Source organism: Candoia aspera, chromosome 9 (genome assembly GCF_035149785.1).
Source record: "Candoia aspera isolate rCanAsp1 chromosome 9, rCanAsp1.hap2, whole genome shotgun sequence".
Lineage (NCBI taxonomy): Eukaryota > Metazoa > Chordata > Lepidosauria > Squamata > Boidae > Candoia > Candoia aspera.
Window position 1 is genome coordinate 11365964 of NC_086161.1, and position 24716 is coordinate 11390679.

At 41.9% G+C, this 24716-nt stretch overlaps 1 protein-coding gene across 1 annotated transcript in view; it reads left to right on the forward strand.

The window, feature by feature from the left end:
• Positions 1–24716, forward strand: part of ROBO3 (roundabout guidance receptor 3) — a 144841-nt gene that overhangs the window by 22188 nt on the left and 97937 nt on the right. Inside the window, exon 2 of the mRNA XM_063310891.1 lies at positions 9184–9510. Coding sequence (XP_063166961.1) covers positions 9184–9510 — 327 coding nt within the window. The remainder of the gene's footprint in view (positions 1–9183; positions 9511–24716) is intronic.

A 24716-nucleotide genomic window follows, 5' to 3' on the forward strand; every position in this document is an offset into this window, starting at 1 on the left:
TCCTGTTACATAGTGATGGAGAAAATGCTTTGCATGCAGGAGATCCTGGGTGTAATCTAGGGAATGGATCTTAGGCAGTAAGAAAGACCTCTGTCTTAGAACATGGAAATAGACAAGGTTAGGCTAGACCAGATGCATTTAAGTAATTTTTTAATGTTTTTAGTGCATAAGTAGCTTTAGCACCCCAGTCACCTCAAAAGAGCATCAGTGATGAAGTCTTGTGTTAAGACTGCTCTTCTCAGTTAGACTGTAGCAAAGCATCTGAGTAAGATACTTCCAGTGGTCTCCCATCCATGTACTCCATTTTGCTGCTTATTTCTTACACTCAACTTCAGGAGAAGCAGCATTGCCAAAGGCTTCCAGGAATTGATGGTTGGATGCCCTGTTGAGACATGGGCCTTGGCAAGTGCCTGATGAAGGTCAATGGTTGACACTACCCCAGGTGTCTGTTTTATTGGAAGCCAGCTGAGTGCCTCTCAAGAGCCTTGTTTTAGCACAGCTTTTGTTGTTTACAATGGTAGGGCTTCCATTAATCTTCCTTAAAAATGTTCCAAACCTCTGCAGGTGCTTGTGTCAACCAAACAGGGATCCTGCTAATTTGCTCATGTGTGGCTAATTTAAACCTTGCCCTGTCATCTCTCTCTGTGGTGTTGGAAAATAAATGTTGGGATGCTTGTCTGCAAAGAGCCAATGGGCTGCAGAGTTTAAACAAACAGGCACCACCAAGTTCCTCATTTTAGCTTTGAGCTCTCCTTTCAACTCTCCTTTTTGTGGTGACTGCTGTGTTATTTCAGCCGGGGGCATCTCATGATGAGTAGAAACTGCTAGTTTTGCACACCAGTTGTATGAATTTGCCTGAAGACAGCACATTGCAGCTAACATGGAAGCCCACAGCTCTTTAGACCTCCCATATAAAATCCAGTTTTGCATTTGTGCAAAACAGCATCAAGACTACTGTTAGAATATGGAGTATAGACCTAGCATTGAATCTTCTTTTGGTGTGGGGGAAGGGAGAATAAATGCCACCCAAACTGGATGCTACTGAGAAAAAGTTAAATCAAGCTCACAAACTGAGGGCCTGCCAGTCAGTGTTTTCCCCCATCCCCAAGGCCATCATCAGGAATGATGGGAATTGTAACTCAAGACATTGGAAGAGCTGTGTTTTCCCTGCCTTGAGCTAAAAGAGTGAGTTTGAAGTCTGGAAAACAGAAAGTGCCAGATTTCCCCCCCCCCAAAACAGCCTCATCCTATTTATAGCTTTCACAATCTGGATGTCTTGGTTCAAAGCGTGAGATAGAAAATTTAGGTGCCAAAACTGTTTCTTGGGAAATAAGCTTGTGTACACTTCAAAACACCTTACACAGGTTAACTGTTGTAACTCCAAAGCATGTTATTCATAAAATGGGGGTGGGGTAGAGAAAGCAAAGGAATAAGGAGGATATCTCTAAGAATAAAAAGAGAATGATGGGAAGGAGTAAATAGCATTGTGCCAACTACATGTGGCTTTTTACAATTAAAACTGAGGGCTCCTTTTAAGAAAAAATCTGTATAGGCAATGAAGCAAGTGCACCTCCTGCTGAACCAGGAAGCTACTATATTAAGTGATTTGCATGTTCCATTTTTCTCTTGCTGCCCAAGATATTTTCTCCCTCTCTTATTCATATGTACCCCCTGGTTATAACATGCTGTGGAATGACGGCCACCAGGTTTCTACAACAGGCTGCACAATGGAAGCAATTTCCCGCAATCCAGAACAACTCCACCAATGAATGTGCATTCTCTCAGCTGCTGCACCACAGATTCTTGGAAAACAAAGTGATGCTCTGCGGGGAAATTGTTCTTTTCTGCTGTGATAACTCTGGCTGATTTGCAGGGCCAGACATGACAAGCCTGCCAGATGTCTATCGCCTGAGACAGAGTGCTGAGATCTGCTTAAAAGCAGCCCAGGGAACCCTATATCAGAGGCAGTGCCTTTTTGGAAAGGGATTTTCTAGGAGCAGAGAAAAGGCTAGATCAGGAGCTGCCCCACATATATTTTCTGGGTCAATTACTCTGAAGTGTCACAGGCTCTTTTTGAGGAAGGAAGGAAGGAAGGAAGGAAGGAAGGAAGGAAGGAAGGAAGGAAGGAAGGAAGGAAGGAAGGAAGGAAGGAAGGAAGGAAGGAAGGAAGGAAGGAAGGAAGGAAGGAAGGAAGGAAGGAAGGAAGGAAGGAAGGAAGGAAGGAAGGAAGGAAGGAAGGAAGGAATCCTAGATTCTTTGATTCTTCTTTGTAGTCAACTCAAGAAGAAAGCATCTGCAGATTGATATAGCCACCCAGAGTCACTGTGTGTGAATTGGGCAGCCATATAAATTTTAATCATCATCATCATCATCATCATCATCATCATCATCATCATCAACAACAACAACATCCCAAGCTTTTCAGAAGTATAAAATATGTGTGGTGGGTACTGAAACAGCAACCGAGCATGACCAGTAAACCCCAAATGCTGGTTGACTATTGACGCTCAGTTGTGTCTTCCAACGCCTTGTTTTCACTTTGAAGAATCTGCTGCCAGAGGCAGCTATGTTATGGTGCAGAATAAAGTCATCTTTGATGAAGTTGGCAGCAGCAAAATGGTGGGGGGGGGGGAGGGCAAAGTCTGATAAGGGAGTGGTAGGCATCCTGCCAAATGCTTACAAGGAAGAGGCCTGTGTTCCCATGATCTCTCAGGGCATTTCCCTCTTTGACAAGGGAGACATTTTCATTTTTTCTGCTGTTTGGGAAGATGCAGTTTATTCCCATAGTTTCTGTCTCGTCCATGGCATTTACCCACTTTTTACAAATCTTAATCCTGCTTTGTTCAGACATAAATCTGCTGTTCGTAATTATACTTAGAGAGGTGGAAGCCTTTCGCCCCTCCTTCCACCACTTTCCTCCCTAATTCTCCATGTTTTTCTTTTTATCCTGGGAGTCATGGAATGTTTCTTGTAGCAAGAAATGAACTGTGTTGTGAATACTTTGGATATCATTGAAATTAACGGCTGCTTACGTGTACGTCTCAGAAAGACCTATGGCAGATATTTCTAATAAGATGTTGCACATCTGCATTGCATCTTTGGAGCTCTCAGAGAACATGCTGGTGGTTTAAGGCTGGGTTTGCAAGAGTTTTGAAGACAGTGTGGTAGGGAAGCCACCAGCATCCTCATGAAAATCTTGTTTCAGCATGTGCAAGGAGGATGTCTGTTGGGTTTTCAGGCGTGAAATAACTTTGCTCAGTCTTCAATGAAGAGGCAAGCTTGTTGGCATCTTAAGAGGGGGAGTGAGCCAGCCAGCTAGAATGTACTAAAAAAAACATCTGGAGGTGTAAGGAAGGGATGCATGGGAGCGGATGAGAAAATAATGAAATCCAAGCATTAGGCTTGGATATCACCGATATCTACACCCACTGCACTTGTTGAGCAGAGCTAAGTCACCAGCATTCATACATGTTCTTTACTGATCTTGTACGTTAGCTAAATGCAAGAATTCTGTATCTCACCAAAACAAATGTTATTGAGATATTCTCCTTTGGGTAAAAAAAATCAGCCAAATCATTTCCATCAAATTGAAAGAGAATGACTTTGAAAATGCAGAAGAAACTTAGCTCAGCACTAACTTGAACCTGGAGGCTTTGTTTCCATTTCTTCTTGGGCCTCTCACCCCATCTCGCAGAAGGACGGAGTGCGCTGTTTTAGCAGCTTCACAGTGGAAGGGAAAAAAATGCTTTGAGTAAATATTTAGTCTTGTCCCCAAAACTAATATCACAAACGCAAAGGCTATGCTTAGGAGAGTTGTTGCTGCCCACCCCCGAGCTTTCCAGCTGGAGGCTCGCATGTATCTTCTGCCCTTGAGAAGGCGTAGCAACAGGCAGCGTCTGCTCCTGCCAGCTGGGATTCTTCTCCCTGATGGCTCTTGAGATGCAATGCCTGGCGAGGTTTGGCAGTCTGACCTGCATGTCAAAGAAGCTGGCTTGGTTTCTTAACATGGGGACAGTTGAATCCATTAACTTCAATGTCTCATTTTCCCCCATATTCAGTTTATTCTGTCCCGTGGCTATATCTGTTTGCACCTTTTTTCCTTTTACAGGCAACCCAGATATTTAGATGTGGTTTTCAGATATGGCTTTCTACATCCCATTTTCTTAATATATGCACTTCCATACCAAAGTTTGCCTTACATAAATATTTTTCCAAGCAGTTTTTGCTTAATCCAATGTTGTTTTATGCTGTTTTATGCCATGTGTGCATTTTTTGCATTCTTTCCTTCCAATTTATATACATTTTCCCCCTTTTAGATTGCTGAATATGCTTCAGAAGGATAACTGGACATGGTGCATTGACTGAGGAAGTGAGACCTTGATGACAGGAGCAAAATGCAAACTGAACAAAATTTTCCAGATGCAACTGCAATTCTTTCCAGGGCATGCCCAAGACATTTTTGTGGTCTAGCAAAGATGTGGTTCTTCATGGTTCTCTTTACATAAGTTGACTGATAGTTGGGGCAACTGGCTACTTTGCAGGGCAGGGAGGAGCAGGACTAGACAGGCTACATGACATCAACAGAAAGGATTGGCTGTGAGTTCAGGACAGATGTCCCTATCATCTTTATCCTTGTTACCCCAGGGGTACTATAGCTGGTCATTTCATTTAGCCCAGGGGTAGAGCTAGCCCTATTATTTTTCATAGGGGAGACATTGTAGCTCAGGAGCTAAATTCATGCTTTGTATGCAGAAAGTCTCATCTTCAGTCCTGAAATGCACATACAGTATTTTATATATACTGCCTGAGACTCTGGAAATCGGCTGCAGGTCAAAGTAGACAACTTGAAGTTAGACAAACAAATAGACTGAGCAGATGTAAAAGAGCTTTGTTTTTCCTCATAATGATCTATATATGACCCTAGAGCCTATGTACTGTAGAATATAGGAATGAAAATATCTATCATCTATCCCTACCTACCTACCTACCTACCTACCTACCTACCTACCTACCTACTGGCATTTTCTCCATACTGTTTTGAGTTGACAAACTATTGACAAACTAATTCTTGTCCTGGCTTTGGGATTCAGAGACATGTTAACAGAACAGTTCTGTCTGGCATGAGAATCTTTGCTTCCTATCTTTGCTTCCTATTCTTGCCGTTCCTACATACATTCATACCTGAATGAAAATACATAAACAAATACAAGAAAGAACATGAAAAAAGAGTAAAAGAATATAATACAGATAAATGAACCAGAGATTTAAAATGTCATGATGGTTATAGCTTTCAGTTATGAATAATTAGATATATTCTATCTAATTATATGCAGATATATGTCCTGTTAGCAGATTAAAAATCACTATTGAATTTAAGCTAAAAATGAATACTGTAGCCAAGACCAAAGTCAGGAAGGGTATTCCCATAGCTTAGTTAGCCATTCATCCATTGAAGTTATATATTTTAAGGCTCATAAGTTAAGCAATTAGAATCAATTTATCCTATTTTTGAACAAGGGCCTGGAAAGGATTAAGGCTTATAACAATAGTTTTGTCTCTTAAACACCCCACAAACCAAAAAAGGGGTCTGAAAATATTGTCTCCTGCCTCAATGTGGACATGTCCCTGTTCATGCCTTCTGTGCACCTCCCAGGCTAAAAACAGCTGCTCACACCTGGTGCCCAGAACAAATGTCCAGGATTCTTTTCTGCATAAGCAAGCAACAATTAAAAGGGAGGTCATCATGCTGTCCTGGTGGGAGGATCTTGAGATGTGTGAGATCACTGTTATGATAGGTAAACTAATCAATACTCATAGCCCTTATCAGAGTTTAGGATTTCAGGGCTATTGATCACTTGAGCCTGCAGATAACACTTCTCCCTTATGTCTCAAATGAGGGCCTCTTTTGTCTGTGTGTGTATGTCTATCCCAGGCTCAGCTGGGATTCTGGCTTTTAAGCTTTGGCTAGGGTCAAGGGGTTTCTCTTCTTTCTGCACAAATTAGGCATTAAATCTTGGATTAATGGCAAATGGAAACGTATGCTCCTTCCCAGATCATTTATGGGAATAAAGATACTCAGTATTCAAAGTTTGGCCTAGTACCTCACTGGTGGCATGTTTGGGATCTTTGGCACAATTTTATTTTGTTGATTGAGTGATTCATATGGTTTCTCTGGCAGATGTACAAAATAAAAAACAAATATGATCAACAAATTAAGGCATACCAACTATAAAATCCTGGCTTTAAAATAGATTTCTGTGAGACTTTCTCTTTGCCTTCTCTTTGTTCAACATAATAACATAGAGCGGGATTGTCCTAGCATATTAAGGAAATGGCGTGGTGGGTTTCTTCTTTTTTGTGAAGTTTTAATGTCTATTAATTGTTTTGATGTAAATTAGTCTATATCATGTATCACCCTTTAGTCAGGGGAAGGGGAAAAGTGATGATTTTCCCATAGCTGTAACCAGTAAAAATTGGGATGTAAGATGATGATGGTCCTAAGGCCAAATGTGAAGTCATTTGGAAATGGGAGATCTATGTGAAAATTAAAGCTCCAGGTTGTGGGTGGTATGCATCCACATTGCAGCAGATAGACCAAGATAAAGAGTAGCAAAATATCAGTGTGTTTTCCCATTCACAGCCTAGGCAGCCTGACCCCAAATTTCCCTTTCCTTTTGCTAAGATGTTGGTATTTCATCTACCAATCAATAGATTGGATAAATGAATTAATTTTTGAATTAATTTCTTTCAAAAGGTGCAAAACTTAGGGCAGAAGTTGTTGCTGTTGTTGTTGATGTTAAAGCCTCTTGGTGCCTGCTGTGAAGCATCAGTTTTCATCTAGAAATATGCTTTCCCTTTCCCCTGAAAGTGAGGTATCATTTCCCATTGATCAGTCAGAACAGTGAGTTGGCAAGATGTCTTTAATAAAGACATGATCTTTAGGATCTTTATCATAGCCTTTGTGAAAGATTTATGATCTTTATCTTTATTATCACTTCTTGCCCTGATTTTCACTTTGTAAGTCCTGGGAAAATTCTGTTTGTCTTTCTGAGGCTAGATTCACTGACCTTGAGGAGTTTAATGGGTCAAAATATGTGGAACCTCAGCTTCAAAGTCATAGGTCAAATCACATCTTTTCTTGGTGGTCAATGAGGACATAAAATTGCCAGAGCAGATCTCAAATAGACAGCTAAAGTCCATGCCTCTTAATCTTGTGATTGGCCAGGTCTTAACATTCTAACTGTGTTAAGATAGGAGAATGGATTTGTATAAAACCTTCAGGGCCAAGAAGGATTCAGAAATAAAAATATCCATTAGTGATTTGGTATCAAGTCAACAGAAATCTGTGTCTATTTATAATAATGCTAGAAGCATGTTTTCTTTTGTCCTTTAAAAAAGACTTGGAATATCTTGGATAGTTCTCATGTTTTAAGAGACCCCCAAAGTATTAAGTTATGTCAATAATACAGGCATCTGTTTCTGAAAGATGATCAAACTTGAAATCTTCACCCCACCCAAGCCTAATGCCAGGCAGAAACCGAATATCTCAGCCACCACTGCTGCTTTGCAGAGTACTTATAAACTGAATTCCCCAGTTATTTCAATTTGGATAATTCAGTAATTCAGTTGAGTCACTTTCAGATGGATTCTCTGAAGTGAATATTTGCACAACTCTGCTCTTTTATCAATTTCAGAAATAGCGACAACAAAAGGAAGGTAAACAGCAACCACATACATTCAGAATTCCATATTCAGACCATTTTTCATGACTTATTTCTGAAATTAACTTTCTGGAAGTGCCAAAAAGCCTTTCAGGCCCTGAAAGGCATTCTCTTTGGTAAAACATACATTTTACAGTATATCTATATGTAGACACTGTAATATAGAAACATGCGAAAAAGGGAGCTTGTTCATTGTACAGTACTGTTGACCCTTTTGTGATTTTATAACTCTTTAGATATGGGGGTGGGGTTGTTCCAATATAAGATTTGTGTGGTTAATTTCCCTGCCCCCTCCTTATGCTGGCTAGATGTTATAGGACTTGAAGAAGGACTTCTTTTGGGTTTGGGTGTAGACAACCCAAGAGAAGTGTTGGGATTCATGGCAGTTGGTGCAGGAATGAAAATGACTGCTCACAGCTGCACAGGCTTGATCTAGCCGTTTCTGGAGAACATTCACAGAAGGTTGGTGAAGGACCACCAGGTTAGGAAAAGCTGGGATCAGCCAATGGGGCCATTAGCATGACCTTTTCATTATTCCCTTTGAGTTCGGCGTAGGTATCTCAGTAAACACACACACACACAACACACACACAGCAGCAACAACAGTTGGGCTAATTCATTATATAGTTTGATTGATTTGGATTTAGCATATTAAGTGAACCCAGCCACAAACATCAAGACAATCCTTGTATGGGAGTGGGGAAGTACTGTCATCCAAATACTGCTTGGTACAGTAAATTCAAAACTAGAACTTTTGCCTGCAGGTGCCTTTCCAATCTCTGTCTGAAGAGTCCACAACCAATCTAGAAGACTGTTTCATTACCAAATTACTCCTATGTTCAGGAATTCTTGTACTATTTAGTCAAAATGTATTATCCGGTAAGTTAAGCCCATAAGATCTTCACCTATTCTCAGATGTAGCAAATAGTAAGTGTTTGCTTTTCTATGTCATGGGTCTTTAGATATTTGAAGAAGGATGTCATGTTTACTCTCAATCTTCTCCAGGCTAAAAATAGTCCAATTGAAACATTCTTTATAGAACTCTTTTTCCACACCATTGAGCATTGTCATTGCTCTTTTATACAGCTGTATCCTATCTTGTTCCTATATATTAGATTTGCACGTGTGTGCCTGTTCGAAGGCCATCATGTTTATCCTTCCTGCATTTCATACCATGAGCTTGGGGCTGGTTTTCCACCTTCTCAAGATCATTTGGAATGTTATCAAGTAATAATTTACCTACATTTGCTTATAGCTAGGACAATTGATAAGTGAATCTTGTAAATTGAAAGAAGTGAAAGATGGAATCTGACCAGGTGTGGGGGAGGAGAAACTGCACAGCTCTGGCATTTAAGACCATGATTCCTCAGTTGGTTCCCTAATAACTTGCCCTTCCTTGTTTTAAGCCCTTCCTGCTTTTGCCCTGAGTTAATCGTTTCTTTTTCTACTTTTTGAACCTCAGGTTCTCGTCCTCGCCTTGAGGATTCATCTCCACGGATAATAGAGCATCCGTCTGACCTCATTGTATCCAAGGGAGAGCCAGCAACACTCAACTGCAAAGCCGAAGGGCGCCCCACTCCCATCATTGAGTGGTACAAAGATGGTGAACGAGTGGAGACAGACAAAGAAGATCCCCGGTCTCATCGCATGCTGCTGCCCAGCGGCTCACTCTTCTTCCTGCGTATCGTGCATGGACGAAGGAGTAAACCAGATGAAGGAGTATATGTCTGTGTTGCTAGAAACTACCTGGGTGAGGCTGTCAGCAGGAATGCCTCCCTGGAGGTAGCCAGTAAGTAGAATTTTGAGCTGGGGCTGTCTGAAAATGATGGCCAGAAGTTTGATTTATTTGACGTCCTGCTTTGCTAACCTGTCATGGACAAGGAGCTGTGTGGCTAGTGAGGAATTATCTTGAACTTGGGTGTGCACCTGATCTGGATTTTGAGATGAATAATCTTGTGGCAGTATTCACCCATATTTAGTAGGTTACTTAGTTGCAGCATTGCTATTTCCCATTTCATTAGAAGGAAGCCACATAATATATCAGGCTGTTACAACAGAGCATTTTGGGAACTGGGTGAATTTTTGTTTTAAAAAAAAGTTAAGTTGCAAATGTTCACTATAGTGGAGCAGATAGCCATTGAAGAGGTCTAGGCTTTGAAAAATGCATTTGTAGAAATTTACTCATGTGCAAAAATACAAGAGGGATCTATAAAATGTTGCACGTAGTCTCACCCAGCAGGAGAATTACTCTTCAATTTTTCTGGCAGTCGGTCAATATTCTTCTATAGCAAACATCTTCTTCTCCCCTTCTCTTTTCTGTTTTCTCCCAGAAGTGTCACTCAACATTCCATAGCTGTTTAATCTTCACTGAACCATTCAGCTCTCGTGGGTTGGTGTTAGAAAGATATAAATATAAAAATTTTCAAATATCTTTCTATCTTTCTATCTAGCCTGCAAACCTTGAAGCTGAGCTTGACAGTATCTCTTTGTGTTTCAATGCCACGTGAACCCATCATATGCATTTTTTATATTTATTTCTGGTTTGACATGGGATTTGCTGTAGCGTCTAAGGGTTTGATCTGGTCTACTGTTGTGTAGTTTCAGCAGTAATATAGCTTTGGGTACTCCCAGACTACTCACTGGGCCTGGGACCTCAGCAACCTGGAAATTACCTTTTAAACATTAGCACAGCCCAACAGCAGATCAAAGGTTAAACCATGACCATCTAATTATAATCTTTGCACAGGTTGCTTGAAATACAATAGCATCCTTCTCTAGCATGGATATCCTTCAGATGTCTGGACTTTAGTTTCCAGATTTTCCAGTCATTGCTGAGAATTTGGAAATGGAAATCTATGAATCCAAAGGGCACCAAGGTTGGGAAGAATAATCAAGTCTTGAAAAGTTCAATCTTGGTATCAGGACTAACATTGGTGCCTGCCTTTATTTAGTTTTACTTCAGTTTGGCTTGACTCCTTTCTGTCTGCTTAGCTCATGTACAGTATTTACATGCTATCCAATGGTCTCCTCCCCAAATATGTATCCTCTAGATAGGTTGGGATTACAGATCCTGGTATTCCCAGGCTGCCTGTAATTGCAACATAGGTGCAAGGTACAGGCCCGCAACTAGGGTCTGTGTCACCCAGGAAAAACATGGATTCTGCACCCATTTTGGCACCCCTGTGCTCATTATGGCGCCCCCCCAGCACGGCGCCCGGGGCCACTTGCTCCCCCCTAGTTGCGGCCCTGGGAAGGCACTAAGTTGGGGCTATTTTCCGTTCTTGAGGATCATGTAATGCTGTTGCCTTTCAGTAGAAGTTTGAATCTGTTGCTATCTTGCTTGCATGAGTTTTGGACAGGGAACGAAGGAAAGATGTTAGCTTGGTCTAGCCAAAATCAGAGTCTCCCCTCTGCCACGAGGCAATTTTCATCTATCTTCCGGATGCGTTTCTTTACTGATTTATTGTTAGAGGGCTATATGGAAGTTTGACGGCCTGGGAGGCAAGATGTTCTAGTATTGCTAGGTGCTTATTGGCTTTGTTCTTGGTGACGGTATTAGGGTTTTTTTCTTGTGTTTCATTGATATTGTATTTCACACTGTTTTTCAAGTGTTGTTAGCTGCCTGGGAACAACCTGCGAGGCGAACAGTCATATTAGACAGTTTAGTTAATTAATGTTGCTTGTGCACCTTCTATGTGATAGCTTACTTGGACCTGTACTTTGATGAGTTGCTGAGATTCAGTCCTAGTGTCTCTCCTTCCTCGCTGAAACTCAGCTGAACTGAAAATAAGGAACTGAAAGCTCAGGACAATTCGTTGGAGTCTGTTGTGTGCCATAAAGAAGCATGCCTTTTCTTTTTTTAAAAAGGAGCTTTGCCCAAGATGGGGCAGCCTGTGGCTAGCATGCATCCCAAGCTCCCTTTCCATGGCCTGTGGTACCCCTCCTCCCTGAGATAACATCTCTGAAATCGAGTGGCAAAGAGCTGCGTCCTACCAGCATGATTTTCTGCAATTTTTAGCAAAAAGAAGATAAAATGCATTAACTCTAAAAAAATGAGGATAAAGGGCTGAAAATTTCACCAGCCCCCTCCAGAGATAATACCATGATGCTATCATGATTATGCTAGCTCTCAGACACTCCAAAAATTGATTCTTAGTGGGGAAAAAAATCAGTGCAGCCCCTGGCTACAAAAACTTCATTCTGCAGTTCTTCCTGCCGCTGTGGGTATGTGGGGGAAGAACCATGTCTGGGAGGACTAGCTCCCCATCCTTTTCAAAATAGTTTTCTTTTCAGTTGTGTGCTATAAAACATCTGGCTAGAGATGCGTGAGTGACTGTGTTTTCTGTTCCACTATTCATCTCTCTTTTGTTCTCTTCTCTTGCTCCAGTTTCCTTCAAACACCCCCTCCCCCACAGGCTGCACCAATCCACGTTGATTAAAACTAAGAAGGCCCAAACTACAAAGAAAACAGAAGTGTTTCCACTAATCTCATTCATTGTGGGGATTTGGAGCTGTTTGCTTAGCAATATGAGTTAAACAAACGGTCAGATGAGAAATAAGATGAAACCAGATACAAATTCAGTCCACCTTGCACTGCCTCTTTTCCTTCTTCATGGACCACTTTGACCTGGATGGATTTGGGGTAGATACTCCAGTTGATTTCCTTCCTATCATGATGCCCCAGTTTGTTGCCTTGAAATTGCAACTACTAAGATGTTTCCCTTCCAATCTGCATATCCTGTGGAGGCTTTATGATTTTGTCTGCACCTTTCCAGATGGTTTGAACTCCTGCTCCCAGAATTCTTTTGCATTTGCAAGCTGGCTAGGACTGCGGGTTCCAAACATCCAGAAGACATCAAGTATTATATCTCAGATGTAGCCTTTTTCCCCCTCAAGTAATTAAAGTTTATAATTACAATTGTAAAACTAATACAAACTAAAAGAAAGAAAAATAGAAAGAAAGAGTGCAAAGGAAAAAAATAAGAAAGAGAAAGAAGAGAAAGAAAGGGGAAAAAGTAAGAATAATGTAAAGAAAAAGAAAGGAAATATATGAAGTGACTCCCAACCTTCATCACAACAAGTATAAACAATTTTAGTAGCTTTGTACCTCCTTTTAAATTATAACAAATGATCTCTTCTTCCCATATCTCATCTCTTAATTGTAAACAAATCCATAAAGCATCATCATTTCAGTCCTGGTGTCAGCAAAAGTCCATTAAGGGTTACCAGAAATAACAACATACCTATTTTAATCTTGGTCAAATAAACCAACTTTATATTCCTTCCTTCTACTTCTAAGAATCTTAATCTTTAGTCCATTCAAATAACGTTGTAGAACTTGATTTCTTTTCATATCTTCTTTGTCCCATCTCATGAGATTTTTCAAAGCTTTAACAAGTCTCTTTTGTAAGTCCAATACAGAAAAATTATCCAGGTCACTCTGTTGGTTTATTGTTTGTATGTCCCTTTTAATTATTTAAACAACAGCCAGTTTCTTTTGTATATCCAGTGTAGCATCTTTTTCCATGTCATTCTTGTAGCCTGTCATTTGTAAATCCACTTTCCACTCAGTCTCTGTCTTCTTGGGGAAGGTTGCTGTAAAGTATGGGTTATTCCTGGTCAGAAGGGACATTAGGTAAAGGTAAAGGTTTCCCTTGACGTAAAGTCCAGTCGAGTCCGACTCTAGGGGGCGGTGCTCATCTCCGTTTCTAAGCCTTGGAGCCGGCGTTGTCATAGACACTTCCGGGTCATGTGGCCAGCATGACGACACGGAACACCATTACCTTCCCGCCGAAGCGGTACCTATTGATCTACCCACATTTGCATGTTTTCGAACTGCTAGGTGAGCAGGAGCTGGGATTAACAACGGGAGCTCACCCAGCCGCGCGGTTTTGAACCGCCGACCTTCCGATCGACAGCTCAGCGGTTTAACCCGCAGCGCCACCGCGTCCCTAGAAGGGATATTAACATGGGCAAAATATATGCTTCTAAGAGTTTTGTTTGAATGTTAGAAAAATAAATCTAAGAAAATAAGATGAGCCCTGTTGCCTTAGCACAAAGGCCTCTCTTGACAGGCATCCTGATTTCTTACAGTGGTTAAGCAGATGCATCTAGGAAAACGCCATGCAAGACCTCAGGACCATAGACCCCTCCTGCTGCTGATTCCAGTAACTGATATTGAGATACATCTTGAAGTCGTATGTAGCAGGGCTGGCCTGGTAGGTTGGAGTTGTCTTGTGGGCATCTGGACACCAGTGGTACCCTGCTACCCACAGCTGCTACACTGCCAACTCCTGGCATATAACCATCATGGTTAATAGCCTCTGGGAGCTTCACTTGCTATCGATTTGTCCAATCCTGTTTTGAACCTTGTTAAGTTGCCAGCCATCGTTACATCTTGCAATACCTATTTTATACTTTGGCTATGTACTGTGTAGAAAAATTCTTCCTCTTGCCTTCCCTTTTAGTTTTACTGGATGGCACCACTCTGCCCCAATCCTAGTTTGAGGTAAGAGTTAGAGAATATTTCATTTAACCCTGGAAATGTTTTAGGACAAAAGTGCAATGAGAATCAACACTGTGCACCTTAACCAGGTCTTTGGTGCATCCTGCAGCACTGGCTCCGCTTCCCAAAAGTGGTCCACTAGGCATCTTGCATGGGTTGCCCAGTACTATACCAGCAAGCGAAGGTTTTTCATTTTGTTCTGGTCACATTCTAACAAATGTAAACTGAGAACAAACACTCAGTTCAGAAGTCCATTCAGTTCTTCTTATAAACTCTTTCTGGCAACTTGTCCAACTGCATTCCTAGCCAGCTTCTTCAGCATGTATGGGTGCCTTAGGGATGGGGGTAAAATCCAGGTTTGTTATTTATCTGCCCTGACCTCAAAACCCATCTCCGGCAAGGCTATCCAAGGTGCTCTCAGCCCATTGTCTTGCTAATGGTTTTATGGAGACAAAGATCTACAAACAAACCTTGTGAAAAGCATTCAGGCCTGCTGAAAGTGACACAAGAAGAATGATGGCCTCGTCGGAGACAAGGCCAAATGCCACAAGCAAGGGAAATGAAAGGCTAGTTCTGCCAAGCGCTTGGAGTCACTAATATTTACAGGCATCTCCTGAGCTGAACTTAGCATATGGCCAAGCTACAAAAGGTGTGCATGTGTGTCTACGTGTGTGTTTCTGTGCTGGAGGAACCTTAGGCTGCAAACTGTCAGTGGGGTTGATAAAAGGTTACGGCCAAAATAAAGCTATAAATGCTGTGAACAGTTTTCTGTTGGGTAATGTACGGTAGAAAAGAGGGACAGGTTTTCCAAAGGTTAAGGTGGGGCCTCTCAAACTTTGTAGAATTTTCTAACATGTTGCAAGTGTGAAAAGCAGCCAGTCTCTGAGAAAATGTTCTCATTCAAAATTTCAACTTGCTTCACATTGAATGAAACAGTCATTCAGATTGGCAGATAGAGGATGCAGTGGACTATGAGAAGGTGACAGGAAGAAATCTTTGGCTGGATTTGCATGTTGGGCTCAGATCAAATATGTATGGATTTTGTAGATTCTCAGTTTTGCAAATCCAATCGTAGTTTATTCAACACACCCTGCTTCATCAAACCATGTTTTAGCATGGTGTCTAAATTTAGTCTTTCAGGTATTCTGAGTCTGCATAAGGATGAGATGAACACATGCAAGGGAGCACAGTCCAGTTCCCTCTTTATACATTTGCACAAAAGACCGAACGGGAATTTTGTATCGGTGCTCTGCACTTGCCAATGGCAACAGATTGTTGACATGTAAAGGACAAATTCTTCTATTCTATATAACTAAGGAAGTAGGTTACTTACAGAAGGTCATATGGTGAAACTGGGTGACTGTTATTCTCAGCGACAATCCTGCCTCTTTGAACACTGACTGTGGATTGTGTGTTTCCATATTTGGAAAGATCTGCTTTATCTTTATGGAGCTGTCCCTGTCATACAGGTTGTCTCACAATCTGGAGAAGTTGCTTAGTCTTAAAATGGCTTTCACAGTAGGTACAGCAAATCACCGAACATTTATTAACTAAAAACCATCTCATCCTCCATTCTGCAGCACAATTTATTCTTAGCTTTTTCATGTTCCTGAGTACTCCACAAAAATTTCATTATTCCTCTGGACCATGCTGATCTGGCCATTCTGAGGGTGGCTGGTCTGGGAGTAAATCTTGGAAGATTTGCTGTCGCACCTCTACTGAATGGCCAGATCAGCATGCTCTGGAAGAAAAGTAGAACACTTTGAAGTTTTGGGGAATGTTCTGTTCCTGGCCTAGAACAATTTGCACATCCCTACTTGGACAAATAACAGACAAGCGATTATTTCCAAATAGCATTCTCTATGCTTTATCTAACAGACTTTCTAGGATGGAAAAATTGCTTTGAGCAAAAAGCCTGCATAATTCGATAGCTCTTCCCTTACTATGCCTGGCAGTATCCATTGATTGAAAACCCTGATCTGATCTGTTATGGTGTAGAATGCAAAGCTTTAGGATCCACTTGTTCTGCTATGAAGGCCACACTGGAAATCAATAGAAATTGGGTTGCTTGACCCTCTTGATACATAACTATTTGCATAAAGTTTCCTTTGCTGTGCATTAACTTTGCAAATGCTCCATGACCACAGCTTAGACTATTACATCTTAGCAGCTGGGTGGTAGCTGCACAGAAAAATCATCTGTCTTTAGCATTTTTCAAGTGGGTGCTGAGCTCTCCAACAGCTCATTTTGCACCCTGAGGGGTCCAGCCAACATGTTTGCTGATATATCATATTTGCTTGAATGTCTGTAGAATTCTGGCAGACAACATCTCTGCTGCTGGGCTGACCCAGCTCTTGGAAGGCAGCTCTGCAGGCATGCAGTGAAAATTCCAAGGGGTTGTTCTGCACATTCCTTGCATCCAGCAGATTTTCTTGTTCATCAGGCAGGTGTTCGTCTTCCATTTCTACTCCAAGAAATGAGCAAGGGGGCTCCTGAGCTAAAGAACGGCTATGAAATAATCACACGCAACAAAAGTAGTTGCTAGTAGCCACACTTAGCATTTGTTCAGGTAGATTACAAAAGGCTAAGAGAGGGGAGGTATGAAGTGGACTGAGTGGAGGCCCAGTATGCATAGGGACTGCTCCAGGATTTTCAAGGGTGATGTAATGGTATGTGGGAATGACCTTGGGAGACTGGGCCCAGAGATGCTGCCTAGGGAACAGTCATCTGAGACTGCATAGCTGACAGCTGGATAGTGGGTGGGTCAAGAGACTCAAAAAAGACCCTCCCTAATTTCTCAAGGATAAAGGAGATGGCAGGAGAATTGTACTGCAAGACTTGCAAGATTCTGTTAATGCAACCTTACAATAAAGTAGAATTAGCTGATCTGGTCATGTTTCCTGTCTGGTCTACCTGGTAAGACTGAAACGTAGGCAATGGGGAAGGTACTTAGGGGTAAAATTTTATTTATTTAGTTTTTTAACTCTATCAGTCTTATTTTAGGGTTTAATCACGCTTTCCCCATGTCCTCATTTCAAAATGGCAGGAAACTATGCTGCCTATTTTGATTTCTTTTAATAATTTTTTTTGGAGTGTGTTATCCTACGTAATAAAAAATCTTAGAGCAGTGCGCACAGTTAAAATAAAGGCAAAAGAAGTATTAAGATACAGGCTGATAGAATTACTCTAAATGGAAGCCCCACAATATAAAAGCATAGTTATTAAAAAAGAAGAGAGGGGGAGGAACACTGAATATTCATACCTAGCGCTTACTCCATGGAGGGCCTGGGTGAAGGGATGGGGTCTTCAACTTTTAAGAGTGGGCACCTCCTGTGTTTGGAAGCTCCTGGCAACATTTGGCAGGGCACTCAGAAAGAGCTCTGGAGACCAAGAAAAAAAGACCAGAAGTCACCTGCAGTTACCTCTTTAATCCATTCCTGATATAAATCGGTTCCTGATTTAAAGAAATATCAATTAACTTTTCAAATCAAATTAAAAAAACAGGATCTGGGTCACAGCTCCACAATTTGGGCATGGCCATGGACAAGACTCTCTGATGGCTAAATTAAAATCTGGTGATTACATTGGGTTGAACTCTAGGTGCCCAAGGCTTGGATGCAAGGACACCATGTTGTTGCTTACCAAAGCAGAGGACTGTCCCTTGTAAAATACATCTTATTGAATCACGGAGTTTTCATGGAGATGCTCAAGGAGTAGCTGAGCTTTGCAGGTAAAAAGGCAAGAGGCTGAAAAATCTCCAATTACTTATTTTGGTTTAAATGCCTAACAGTGGAGCATGCTGTTAACCCAATGCTGCTTCCGTGCTTGGAGCCTCCCCATCTTTTAGTTGCATCATAGCTGTTGCTTTTAATGAAAGACTCTGAAGCATCACGTTGTGTTCATGTGAGGGATTTAAAGGAGGCAAGGTCAAAGAGGAGCTCCCCGTGGGGGGGAACGGGCCTTTAAATCAAGAGAAGAAGAGGTTGAGCGAGCAGCATCTTGAAGGTGGAGTTGAGGGACGTGAACAGAATGGCCTTTTGTTGGTGTCTGAGGTGGATTATTGGCAATGGTTAAAAGCTTCATCTCCCTTTGCTTTCCCCCCATTCCTCCTGTTTGTGTACTTCAGAAAAGGGAGGGAGAACAGTTTGGCTTGTAGCAATTAGTAAGCAGCCTGACCTCTGTCTTCCCCTCCTATCCTATCCTTCTTCTGGCCCCAATGGATTTTCTGCTACTTTTCCATTAAATGATGGATTCAGCTCCAGGTAAATAGTGAAAGCATCCTCCATTAGAAAGGAGGGAGCAGGTTTTCTGCTGGGCTGCAGGTAGCATCCTAAGGTGATGGTGATGAATGGAATGGGCCCATTTTCAGAATTTGCTGAATGGTTTTGCTGGCATGAATTAAAGACTAATGCCCAGTTGAAATGCCATAAGTGGCAGCTAGAACAGGCCATGAGTATTTTTAGGCCCAGAGGGAGAGGGCAATGTGACCAGATTTGCTGCAGCAATCTACTCAAAAGCTGTGTTGCTGTAACATTGCTTTCCTTGTGTTGAGCAGTTTAGGACTAGGATCACTCTTACTATCATCAAGGTCCCCCCCCCCCCCCAGGCTTTGAATGTGAAAATTAAGAGCAGTATTCCAGGAAAGCCATGGCTGCAATGACTTTTATAGATCCATGATTTAACTCTATTTTAATGGATTCCTTTAATGGGAAAATAAAGCAGGTGTGGTGGCACCCTTGTCTGGTGGGAGACTTCAGGAGGTCATCAGATATGGTGCTGCTGTGTGCTGCCATCATCAGGTCCCACCCCTGTATTTCTACTGCCCTACCCTGTGTACTTTTCTATCAAAACAAATACAAGAACTGATATTCAGAAGTGGCCTCATTCATGGGATTGGCACTGCTGGGGAAGACCCTTTGGAGCTCATGGTTCCTTGGCAGCTTCCCAGCCATGCAGCCTGTTAACCTTCCCAGGTAGACCAGACAGGAAACACAACCAGATGAGCTAATTCTACCTTATTGTAAGTCTGCATTAACAGAATCTTGCAAGTATGAAAGTACAAATCTCCACCATCTCCTTTACAGCCCAAGAAGTTAGAGAGGGTCCCTTCTGAGCCTCTTCACCCATTATGCAGCTGCGGGCTATGCCCTCTCTTATCTGACTGTTCCCTAGGCAGCATCTCTTCGCCCCATCTCTCAAGGTCTTTTTCACATACTATTACATTGCCTCAGTATGCCTCCATCAGGAGAAAGCTCCAAGAAGAAAATAGCATTTGTCAGAACCACTTGGGTGTCTCCTGTCCTATACCTTGTTTCCAGAAGCTTGTCTACTTCATAGAATCAAAGAATTGCAGAATTGGAAGGAACTATTGTGTCTAACCCCCTACTGTTCAGTGCCTGAATTTCAATTAAAGCACAAGTGGCTATATCCAGCCTCTGCTTGAACACATCCACTAAAGGGAAGTTCAACATCTCTTTCAATAATTGGTTCCAGTGTCAAATTGCTCTTACTGTAAGGGAGTTTTTCTTAACAATCAGCAGGAATCTGCTTTCTGGTAAGTTCTGTATCCTGCACTTTTTGTGGGAGAGGGGAGGTGCCTTCAAGTCCTTGGAGACTGGACTAGTCCCTGCAGTTTTTTTGGCAAGATTTTGGAAGTGGTTTGCCCTTGCCACCTCCTTCCTAGGGCTGAGAGAGAGTAACCCAGCTGGCTTCATGCCTAAGACAGGACTAGAACTCACAGTCTCCCAGTTTCTAGCCTGGTATCTTAATCACTACACCAAACTGGCTCTCATCCTGAACTTTAGGACAACAGAAAAAAGAGTGTTCACCTTTTTGTGGGTGACATCCCATCAAATATTTGAAGAATGATATTACATCCCCTTGACGCTTCTCTTGTTAATGCTGAGTATACTTCCCTCGATTTCCCCTCATAGAATTTCATTTCCAGTCCCATGATCATTCCTCTTGTCCTTCTCTGGAGCATTCCCATTTGTCTGCATCCTTCTTAAACTGATGCCCAGAACTGGCCCCTGCCTAATCACACTATTTCCAGGAGAGGACCCAAGCAACCCGTAATACAAGAACAGCATTTTGCTTCTAATTAGAGCTTCAGTCTTGGGTATGCTTTCCTCAAATCTTTGAGGAGCAACTGCTTTCATAGATGAGACTGGGGTTGAGACCATCACTCTTGGAGGTCTTCTGGAGACAGAAATATGTCCAAGGCTCTGAAAACTGACTGACAGCTCCGTTTAGAGCCAAGCTGCAGCACGGGTAACATCTTGGAACATTAGTCAGCCACCTCTAAACTGGAATTATTTATTGATTTTTGTGTCACTTCTCAGTCCATTACCCAGACAGGATGCATTTATGTGATTTGGAAAAGGGGGCAGCTGCTGGATAAACAAACTGGTAACATATTTCTTGCCAGCCTGTAGTTCCTAGTTCTCAACACGGAGCTATGCCAGAAGCTGAAATGATGAGAGAGGGGCTTTCATATAATGATCCGTGGACACCTCTCATTTCTTTGCCACAGTGTAGGCCAAAATGAACTTCCCATCCCAAGCTGGGTGAGGCTGAAGATTCTTGTTCGGCACCTTGGATGGCTTTCCGCCCTGGGGGAGTTTGGATGCTCCTTTGAGGAAACACGGAGAGCCCTGTATTTATGGGATAAGTTTAGCATCCAGCGGACTTCATGTCTGTCAAGCTTGTGGGTCTGGAATGTTGGTGTGGGGAGCTGCCTGAAAAACAACAATCCTCAAGTAAACATGCCATCTCTCTTGTTCCTCCATTTGCAAGAGAACATTTTGGCAAGAATGCCTGTCTAGTAGAGGCGTTTATCTGAGTCTTGTAATCAGTCTGGCTTCCTTGCTTAGGAGTGATTGTCTCCCTTTTTGTGGAGAGTGATGGGTTGTTTCTTCTCCTTACCTTCCAGTTATGGTGACCCCCCTCCCCAGAGATAAAGTGCACCCCCTCCAAAGAAGGAAGTCATGCGATTGTCATTTGTGGGTTCTCCCTCCCTCCGACTTGGTCTCTGTAAGCCATGTAGAGAATAGGAAGATAAACCTTTTGTCCAGGTTAGAGCCATTCAAACCTAGGAAACCAGTGATATCTAAGAGGGGAAATTAAGTCATTTTCTAAGTAATGGGAGTCATTTGGCATTACCCTTTCAATTTTTTCTTGGTTCTGGTGGGAAGTTAAATGGAATGACATTTCTTTTAATTTGGGAAAAGATTGGTTTGATTTTGAAGGGGGAGATCAAGTTGCAAAAAAAAAATTTTTTTTTTCCTTGCAGGCCCCAAGTGAAAAGAAGGAGAAGGGGGGGGGGGGGGAATGAGCTTTTGTGTGAATTTTGACTTCTGGTCTTTAAGGCTTCCTCTTTGGGTGTTTTTCTGTATTTGAGATTTGTGGTCAAAATCTATCATCCTCGTCTCAGGATTTGTTTGTTGGTTTAAAAAGAAACCTGTGTAAATAAAATGAAATGTAGGTTCTGCACACCAAGCAGTTCGAAAACATGCAAATGTGAGTAGATTAATTGGTACCGCTTCGGCGGGAAGGTAACGGCGTTCCGTGAGTCATGCTGGCCACATGACCCGGAAGTGTCCTATGGACAACGCCGGCTCCAAGGCTTAGAAACGGAGATGAGCACTGCCCCCTAGAGTCGGACACGACTGGACTTTACGTCAAGGGAAACCTTTACCTTTACCTTAGGTTCTTCACACACAGATTTTTTTTTAATTCACCTTTTCTAGCAAGGTGGAAAAAAATCCCAAAATATGAAAGATGGTATCTTGGAAATAACTGACATTTGAGGAGTTTAAAATCCATTTTTAGGTGCTGGGGGGGGGGGCAGGGGGAAGGAGCTATTTCAAGTACAAAGATAGTTTATCCACCCAGGATAGCTTTGACTTTGTGGCTTTTAGTGAGTCTCACATTCAGGGTGAAAGAAGATTCTTTGCCAGGGTGGAGGAGTTGGGGAGGGACACAACAGTTTGGTCACAAGCTGGAAGTTTATATTCCTCTTCTCTTCACCTTCCAGATTGCAGAGAGGGACAATCAAGTCTTTTAGAGACAAAAAACCCTCCCAAATTTTCTTCTGCAGAAGATCAGTGGGGAAGAGGAATATGGAACTTTGTGGGGTTTTTTTTTTAAAAAAACAACAACATAAAGCTATTTTGCCATGGTCCTGGATAGATGCAAATAATGACTTGTTTTAAAAGATCCTTACCTTGGAATTTCATGACACATGGAAAGCTGGAGAGAAAACTAGGAGGGAAAACTTCATGGCATGAAGTTAGACTTATAGCTAAGTATGCATATTGCACTAAGCTGTGGTTTATTTTAAAAGTAGTACACTAAAAAAAAACCCCAATCATGCAAAGTCATAAGTCATGATTTGCAAACCACAATAGCAGGGTTTCTACAGCACACAAAGCTCAAAATAACAAATCCCCTTTTGCCTTAAGGCAATCTATGGACCAAATCATGGAGTGGAGTTCACATCTAGTGTAAGGCAAGTTTTTAAATCTGGTTTGTTCAGCAAATCATCATGGCCTCATTTGTTCAGAATACTATCGTGGTATGGTGGATTCACACACCATGCTAAGCCAAAACCAAGACACAATATGGTTTAGTGAGATGCATAAATAGTCATAGAGGGAAGGCACTTTGTAAACAACCTAAAGAACCTTGTGAATGCAAGCTATTTCTGGGATCTTCGTGCTTTCAAATAAGCCAGAAGATCTCTTTCCTGCTGCTGTGTATACTCTGACGTAGCATCACCACATGGGATTCTCAGAAGTGAGAGGCCATCTGAATCGGGATGGAGGTTGATATTTGATGCTTTCAAAGAAGGTCTGAAGGTTTGCCTCATCTCGGTTTCCCTACCTTTTTCCAATCTTTTCAGATTACGGCAGGGGTGGAAACGCAGAGAATCACCACTTTTGTCTTTCCAAGCATAGGCAGAACACCTGTTTCTCAGATAAAAACACAAGCAGCAATAAAGATAAAGCAACTGGCAAACCAGGCTTGGCAAAAAAACTTGACAGTTTTTATGAGGTGGTTTTCAATAGCCTAAGATTTAAGCACAGTTCATACGAGCTTCATCTGACTTTTGATGTGCCTACTGATTCTTTTTTTTTTTGCTTCTAGCACAAAACAACTACTTCTGTTTAAAGAGAGTATATACTAGAAAGGCATCCTTCAAACACACACAGGGGCCAGTGAATATTTTTTTAAACTATGAATGTTTTAAAAGGGGCTGATCTGTCCCTATCATACTTTTAAATATGGAATCTAAAAGTCTAGCCACTTTTGTTAAGTGGGTGTGCTTGTATAGAGGCATATGTGTGTATCTTTGTACAGTATGTGTCCACTTATAAATACATGAGATCTTTTGTTATTCTATTCAGTGTATTTTTGCTTAGTTGAAGAAATCTTTAAAAAGATGCTTTACAATAAACTTGCCTTGTTTGTTTGTTTTTAACTGTCCATCCTTGGCTAAATGATGACAACGGCAAGGCCTAAAGGGTCTCCTGGAGCCTTTGTCACCATATTTTGGAAGGCAGCGTTGACTGTCCTTGAGGAGTAAGTCTGGCAGACTGGTGACCTGGTTTTTGAGGAGACAACTGAAATAGGGGATTTTTCTCTGTCTCGTGTATTTCTTTTTTTAAACTCTATCAGTCTACGCTTTCAGGTCAGCCCTAGCAATTGGTAGTAACTCTTGAGCAAAGCAGCTAACTTACTTTTTCTGAACATATCGCCCAGCTCCTTTTTGGATCTGCCACCCTGCCGCCTTTGGGCATGTTCCTGGAAGACGTTAAAGCATTTCTGAGTCCCACTGATTTCCATGGGACGGATTTACGTATTTTCTTATTCAGTAGAGTTGCCTTTCCAAATCTATTGTCCCCAAGAAATGGTGCAATCACAAATCCCAACACTCCAGCAAGAGTTAGCACAACTCCTGGTCTTTTGGTCCCTTCCCGTCTGGAGAAAAAGCAGTTTGGGGAACGTTGCGGTAGGATGAGGCAACCTGCTTGATGGTACCATGAAAAATGAGAATAAACAAACTTAGGGACTAGTATCCAGATGGTGCTAGTCTGAAACCTTATTGTCAGCCTTACCAGGTAGATGAGACAGGAAACACGACCAGATAAGCTGATTCTACTTTATTGTAAAGCTACATTAACAGAAGTCTGAAAGTACAATTCTCCCGCCATCTCCTTTACAGCCCAAGAAACTAGGAAGGGTCCTTTCTGAGCCTCTTGCCCACCCACTATCTAGCTGTGGGCTATGCTGTCCCTTATCTGACCATTCCCTTGGCAGTGTCTCTTTGCCCAGTCTCCCAAGGTCTTTCCCACATGCCATTACACCTATGGAGCACTTGTATGAATAAGGATCTGGTATGCCAAAAAGATCCAGAAGAGATTTAAACTTGTATCTTCATTACCAACTTCTTGCCTTCCTAGTCATTTGGTGGAAGATTGTAGCTGGTC